Genomic DNA, 7822 nt, shown 5'->3' with positions numbered 1-7822 from the left:
ACATGTCACCGTGGAGAGCCGTTAACCAATATGCAAATTAGCCTGCAGTATCACTGCTCCACCCATATGAGCAGCAAAAAAACGTTTTTATTACAGATTTGAACAAATACGCACAAAAACATCAAAATTAGCACAGAAACAGTACTATATAACATTTTAGACACATTCTAGACAGTTTATCAGCTAAAAAAAAGTTAATTTTGGGGTAAGTTACTCTTTAAGCAAGTGGATCCAATTTGGGGGCAAACAGCAAAAGCATTTTTGAGATGTAAACTTTTTGTAGTCACTATAGGTCAAATTAGGTTTAATGTTATTGTTGTCTTTTGGAAACAAACAAACAAATGCACTTTTGGAAAATGGTGGTGGTGTCTTTGTGACAAATTTCCAAATGCAAACTGGTGTTTAGTGTTTTAGTCTGTTTAATATTGACGACGGAAWAGGAAGCAAAAATCTGTACAGGGAAGTAAAAGTGGAGAGACCTCACTGGGATTCTGTGGCTACAGGTCTTCATTGAGTAGAAAAATTTTCCACCTGGAAAAGAGAGCCTCTTAACTTTGTCAGCGAGACCAGATTTCTTCACTTATTACAAAGTATGAAACCACCAACTGCATTTGAGTGAGTGGTAATTTTATTACTCCCAATTTTTGGGATTACAGTGCTAGTTTTAAAGGAACTTTCAGTTTCAACAAGCCTTCTCTGAGACAACATTAAAAATAAAAACATTCACAACAACTTTAAAACAGAGAGGGGGAAAAAGAGAATAAAAGCTTTGCACAACCTGAACAGGCTTAAGTCTTTTTTTAAATACTGACAAGTTTCCTAAATAACATTTTCCATAACTCACATCAGCTATTTGTTTGTATTGCAAAATTATGACATTTTATTCCTAGAATCAGCACCATTGTAGAGAGGGATACTTCTTATGCAGGTCTTTTTATTATGCAGTTTAGGCACTTGTTAAATACTCAGGAAGGATAAAATCAAACATCTAGCTAAAGAAATTCTGTGAGCCGAATGTGTTTAGATTTCTTGTTTGACAGACAAATAAAGCTGAGACTACCAATAACTTTCTTTATAACTTTAACTTTCTACATTTTACCTGTCAGAAAATATAACAAAAACCTGAACTAGTCAATGAGGCCTCACACTAAGCACACAATAATATTACATGGCACAAAGGAGATACAGATGATTGGCTAACATTGCTTATGAAATATGTCACCATTGCTTGTGCTGTTCTTCAGCTACTAGTCACTAGAATGGCAGAGCCAGCTGTACCTACAGGCTCCTGGAAGGGTGCCATCAGGTTTCACACACTAATCTACATGAAGCAAACATTTAAAAGTGCTTTACATTAAAGGTACTGATTCAACTCTACATTATGAAGCCATCTCTAAACTATCAAACAAGTAGTGAGAAAACTGCAATGACAAAAAAGGTATTTTGGAAAATAAAAGCAGAGTTTCTTTTAGTAAAATATGTACAGTTCAAAGGAGGAGTGTTGGTATGAAAGCTAACAGAGAACATACACAGAAATGTATTTTCATGACAATATTGTGCAACAAGGATTTCATTATCTTGTTTTCACAAAAAGTGTTTGTTTGCTCAAGGAAATGAGTTGTGTTACTTAGAAAAGCTCTTTTTTTCATCAAAAATATTTTTATTTCATTTCAAACTTTTTTAGAATTATAATTAACGAAAGGTCACAGAAGGAATGCATATTGCCTTTGCGTTTTAAATGTTAAATTGAAATCATCTTAAGAAGACAAATGTTATAGTGGATTTGGTCAAACTTTGCAATGATGTTAAGTTTGATTTCGTACAATCTTGGTAGATCTTTTAGAGCTGGGAGTATGTGTTAAAATTGACTAAGCTAGCACATCGAGCTTTAGCTCAGTATCAGTAAAACTGCCTGAGTTTTAGCCAATTATTTGTTGGCTAAAGGCCTCCACTTACCCGTCCATCGGACTGGTCCACGCAGTCATCATTTTTTTACGTCCGCGTCCACRGTGTCGCACAACAAACTGCCTGGTAAGTTCACGTCGAACTGTTTTGAATGTGACACCAAGCAGAAACAGTTCCGAATCGGTGTCATTTGTGGACGAAACAGAGTCGAAATTTGAAGAGTGTCTCATGGAGATTAGAAAACAGAGAAACTTTATGATACAACAGTGAAGGAATATAAGGACTTTCAAAGAGTAACAAATTTGTGGGAAGAAATAGCTCAGATCCTGGGTAAGATAAGCTCTTCTCTTTTGTTGTTTTAAAGCTACTCTTCCTCCTCGTCCTTGAAATCATGACTGAAATTGTGAGAAATTAAAGAATTTGTCAGGCGGTCAGTACGCTCGAGTGTGAAGTCTCAAACATCCGTGGACAATATGAGTGGAGTCCACGCGGCTCATGGACCGCACCCGAGTATGTGGGAGCCTTTAGCTTTTGTGGCTATGTTGAATTGGATTGACTCCAAAACTTAATTAGTTGTATAGATGGTAAATGGTCTGAACTTTTATAGCGGTCAAGTCCGCACTACAGTCATTCACCCATTCAGACACTGGTGGTGGTAAGCTACAATGTAGCCACAGCTGCCCTGGGGCACACTGAAAGAGGTGGGGCTGCCGGGTCAGACCCTCTGACCACCACCAGCAGGCAAGACAGATTCGTTTTTTTCCCTCACTTACTGAGACAGATGGAGTGGGGGGTTCAAACCGGCAACCTACCGGTTACAGGACAACCCCCAAATCACTTTGCTACAGCTGCCTATAGATGTGCACCCAATGATTCATTTTTTGTGATTTTCATTCAAATCTGTGTACAGGATGTTGGATCATCTTTATCCGCTTCTCCTTTCTGGGTCATGGGGAGCTGGTGCTTATTTCCAGTAGTTATTGTGTGAGAGGCAGGGTACACCCTGAACAAGTTGCAAGTCCATCACAGTGTCGCATAAGGACAAATGAAACAAATATTCACCTACTCTCACCCACACCTTGGGACAATTTAGAATTACCAGTTAATCTAACACGTATTATTTTTGGCTTGTGGGAATAAACTGGAGTACTCTGTGAAAACCATACATGTACGCAGAGGAACAAAAGGAGACCGCTCTAACCATGGCTCTGCCATGCCGCCCACAAGGGGATTTTGAAGAAGGCCTTTTGGTGTTGACAACAGCTGGGATGATAGAGATAAATATTATATGGTAGTAGCTGTATGACAAGCACATACCTAAAACATTACYGTGTCTGTGATAGTTTTGGCGTTTGTCATCTAGGATTAAAACATGAAAAGTGTCAGGCGATATACATTCCTTCTTGAAAGCTAGACCTTTAATTTGTTTTTATACAATAACAGCATAGAAGAAATAAAAACATGCACTCTTTTTTTAATCAAGATTATAACACTGCAATAATTGTTCTTTTTTTAAACAAATCGAAAGGACTCAATATTTTTAAATGACAAGTTCAGAGAGGATTGATAATGCTCTCCAATGGTGATGTATCCAGATTTGGCAACATTGAGTTGTAACATACAGTATCTGTGCACAACTTCATCCTTTAACAGTGCTATAGATAAGCTTTTTTTTTTTTTTTACTTTTGACTAGAGCCACACTTGCGTCTTATAGGTTGGCTGTAGGCTATTAGCTTTGCAGTAAAAATATTCAGTGGTGCAAATGACGTAAATCTCTACCTGAAAAGTTAAAAGGAAAAAAGAAAAAAAGGTTTAGAACAACAAATTGTGATTTTCTAGGAAGTATTTGCTTCACTATTTAATGGTAATTGGATTTTTTATGCCCATTACTTGAAGCGGTAAAATAGCTAGTTCTGCTCTATTTATGTTATTAGCTAACTAAGTGAACTAGCTGCTGTTTTGCAGATGAATCAGTTTCCTAATGTAATTTTTACTGTGACAACAGATTAGTGCAGGATCTAAAGTGTCAATACATTCATTTAAGTTTGAATCTACATCTATTTTCTACTTCATGTTGCAGAAAAAACAGATTTGGGGCTTTTATAATTACAGTTAATTTTATCCATCCGTCATCTACCACTTGTTCTGGAGTCAGGTCTTGACCTCTCGCATCCGTGAACTTGTTTGTTCAGTCACTACCCAAAATTTGTGACCATAGATTAAGGTAGGAACGTAGACTAATTGGTAAACAGTTCAGCTTCCTCTTCATCAAAACAGAGTCCACAATACTGCAGGGATTCATCTGTCAATCTCACACTCTATTCTTCCCTCACTCGTGAACAAAACCCAAATAACTTGAACTCCTTAAAAAATCAGAGGTGGAACCTTGAGGCCACCAAACTGAACTCCCTCTGCCCCCTGACTGCACCAAGAAATTATGTCCATAAAAGTTATAAACAGAACCAGTGACAACGGTCAGCTCTGTCAGGGTCCATCCCCCACTCTGAGGGGAGACTTACTACTAGGGCTGTGTATTGGGAAGAATTTGGCGATACAATACATATCATAACAGAGGGGTTGCGATACGATATATCCCGATATATTGGGATACTGTGCGCAAGGTAATATATTGCGATATATTGCGATTTTTTTTGTCCAAAATTTCTATTAAATAAAAACCTCTTACTGAAAAAAAAAGAAAAGCTAATGTTTACTTACAATGCTAATGCTACCCTTACTCTCTGGCGCTCAAGAGGTAGAGGAGCCAAATGTCTGGCTCACTGCTGCCAACTAGTGGTCAGAGGCTGAACTACAACATAAAAATGAACGGCTGGCAAGAAGGTTGACATTTTAAACCTTAATAAAAAATCGATTCAGGGCTTTAGAATATTGATACAGTACCGGGAAATGAAATATCGTGATATTGCAGTGTATCGATATTTTCTTACACCCCCACTTACTACCGGCAATGCGAAGCAAACTCTTGCACCTCTTATACAAGAACTGGCTCTTAACTACGGACCCACAATCCCATCCTCGCAGAGCACATCCCCACAGTGCACCTTGAGGAACATGGTCAAATGCCTTTTCCAAGTCCACAAAACACATGCAGACTGGATGGACAAACTCCCATGACCCATCGTGGACACTAGTGAGGGTAAAGAGCTGGTCCAGTGTTCCACGGCCAGGAMGAAATCTRCATTGTTCCTCTTGAATCTGAGGTTCAACCATCGATCAGACTCRCTTCTCCAGTACCCCTGAATAGACCTTAATGGGGAGCTAAGGAGAGTGATGCCCCTGTAAATGGATCACTCTTCGTCTGGTTTATCATGTGTCACTGTTAACGTTAGTAATTATATGAGCCCCCAAAAACCATTTTATAAAGGTGGTGTACAGAACCAGGTCAGCACAGAATTAATTTTACAGTCAGTCTATTGCACAAGCTCGATTTTACAGAAGGTGCTTTTTACTTCTAGGTAAAGATTTAAAAATTTTATGTTTCTGAAGCTACAAACCCAATATTTTTCACCATGATTTTAAACCACCTCAGTAAAAATCATCTGCTCTTGTTTTTCGAGTGTATATTATGCTTGAAACATTGTGCTGGTCAAGTGCTTAACACAATTAAAAATTAAACAAACACAATATTACACCAACATGACACCTGGCACTTACWCTACATGTTAACGATTATAGTAAATAAAACTTCCCAAGGCAACGTTGCCTGAGAAGGTTTAACATAAATAGAAATTAAGAAAGAAACTTTGCAAAATATTAAATAATCAGATAAATGAAACAGTGCAGGGGGTTAACCTAAGACAGCCAAGTAAGATCATGTGTGCTGACAAAGTCAGGAGAAATGGGGTGAAAACTTGATGGAACAGGAGAGAGGGGATGGAAAGCAGTCATTCTTGTGTCAAGTCTTCAGTTTTTAGTTGCTGCTAGTAAGAGCCTTTAATGTGTCCAAAGATCCCAATAGGAAAGTGTTTGACATGTGAAGACCATTGAGCCGCCAACTGAAAAAATTTGACATCATTCCACTCAACGCCGTCAATCAGAACTGTAGAAAAAACATAAAACAAAAAAACCACACATCACTCAAAGGTCTGAGTTACCGTGAATGCATGTTATACCTTTTTTTTTTCCAGAAGTAATCATGTTATTTGTAGCAACCTRTTTTATATTTCACTTATTGATCATTTACTTTTATAAACACAGGAMATGATAAAAACTAGTATTGGACTTTGYKCRATGCATWTCAGTCGGTTAGTTTTAAACAAAGWCAACAAAACAGAATTTCAACTTGGGATAAAACCAGGAATTTTATTTTTTTCACAACTACTTTGTAAATCTGTAATTGKTTCCAACATGTTGCTGAACAAAGCCAGACTCACTTAAAATACTGTCTGTTTGCCAAAACTGATGCACAAATTAGATGAGCATGTGGCTCATTCAGTGTGGAAATGCCATCTATACTCAGGACTATTTTTATATCATTTGAAAAATGACTGAAATGAAATTATACCAATCATTTATTTTGACCAAAATATGGCTAAACTGTAACAAATGCCAAAGGTTTTTATGTAAGAATCAAATATTGCTACCATGATTGAATGATTAAGTTATAATAAATATAAAAACAGAGCATGGATATCTCATTTCTGTGTGTGTGTGGGTGTGGACATGTTTTTGCTACATCGTGGGGACAATTTTCCAGAACACAGCCTTGAGGGGACCCAATGCTCCTCATGGGTTCCAAAGTCTGGTCCCCTCGGGTACGGACGCTGAATTTGGGTGGCGGGGTTGGGTTTAGGATCAAGGTGTGAATTGAGTTCAGGCTAGATTTAGGGTCAGGTATGTACCGGGGTGGTTGGGTTTGGGATACATGGTCAGGGTTAGGCTATAGAAATGACTGAAACATGAGTGGAGGTCAATGCAAAGTCCCCACAAGGATAGAAAAAACAACTTGTGTGTGTGTTTGAAGACAAATTGGTAAAGGATGTCTGTGCCAAAAATTACCTCTCAGCATGGTTTGCTGGTGCTTGGCAGTGCAGATGAGGCGACTGATGCCATCAATCACTTGACTCTTTGGCTCCACCTCCTTCTCTTTGCTCTTTTTCGGCAGAAACATGACTGGTGTGGGGTAACAACAAACATCCAGTGTGAGTAAACAGGAAATTCACAGTGTATCTGCTCTTTATAGACTAAATTGTAACAMAATTTTACCGTATTTTGTGCCACATTCAAGGTTAAAATAATTGTATTTTAACTTTCTATGATATTCATCCATCTGAAAGGAATTTGTGATCAATAAATGGAAGTCTGAATAACATAGCATAAAACCAGAAAGTGTGATAATACAAATCTGGACCTAACATTTAGTCAAACAGTTACAAAATTTCCTTCACGTTCATTATCTGTACTCGCTTCTTCCTTTCAGGGTCCCAGGTGCCCATATCCAGCAGTCACAGTGCGAGGGGCAGGGTACATGCTGGACAGGTCCCAAGTTCATCACAGGGACACACAAAAGAGACAAACAACCATTCACTCTCTCACTCGCACCTAGGGACAATTTGTGTGACCAGTTAACCTAACGGTCATGTTTTTGGTCTGTGGGAGGAAGCCAGAGTGCCYGGASAGCACCCACGCCACCCAAAGCAAAATTCAGACAAATGGAAAAATCATTGCTGTCTAAATTCAATATCCAAACCAACAAAGGTGAATGTAATCCCAAATCTGAGAAAGTTGAGATGTGAAAATTTTAAATAACGTAAGAATGAATAAGGTGATTGCTCATTGTTCACACATGCTACATGTGTTAGCATGTGTGGATTCTCACTGTCACTCTGGAGAGGTTTTATCTTTCATGAAAATAACTCGTGTTTCCTCATTAATTGTGTTGTGGAATACTTATTT

At 38.2% G+C, this 7822-nt stretch overlaps 1 protein-coding gene across 1 annotated transcript in view; it reads right to left on the bottom strand.

The window, feature by feature from the left end:
* Window positions 1-5472: 5472 nt before the first annotated feature.
* The window catches only part of pacs2 (phosphofurin acidic cluster sorting protein 2), a 111417-nt gene continuing 109067 nt past the window's right edge, over window positions 5473-7822 (bottom strand). The window contains exons 23-24 of the mRNA XM_014026814.1: window positions 6926-7039; window positions 5473-5966 (exon numbers count right to left, since the gene is read on the bottom strand). Coding sequence (XP_013882268.1) covers window positions 5848-5966; window positions 6926-7039 — 233 coding nt within the window. The 3' untranslated portion in view covers window positions 5473-5847. The remainder of the gene's footprint in view (window positions 5967-6925; window positions 7040-7822) is intronic.

The sequence above is a fragment of the Austrofundulus limnaeus genome, unplaced genomic scaffold (assembly GCF_001266775.1).
Source record: "Austrofundulus limnaeus strain Quisiro unplaced genomic scaffold, Austrofundulus_limnaeus-1.0 Scaffold592, whole genome shotgun sequence".
NCBI lineage: Eukaryota > Metazoa > Chordata > Actinopteri > Cyprinodontiformes > Rivulidae > Austrofundulus > Austrofundulus limnaeus.
Note: the sequence above shows the minus strand (reverse complement) of the source record. Positions and strands in the feature narration are given on the sequence as shown.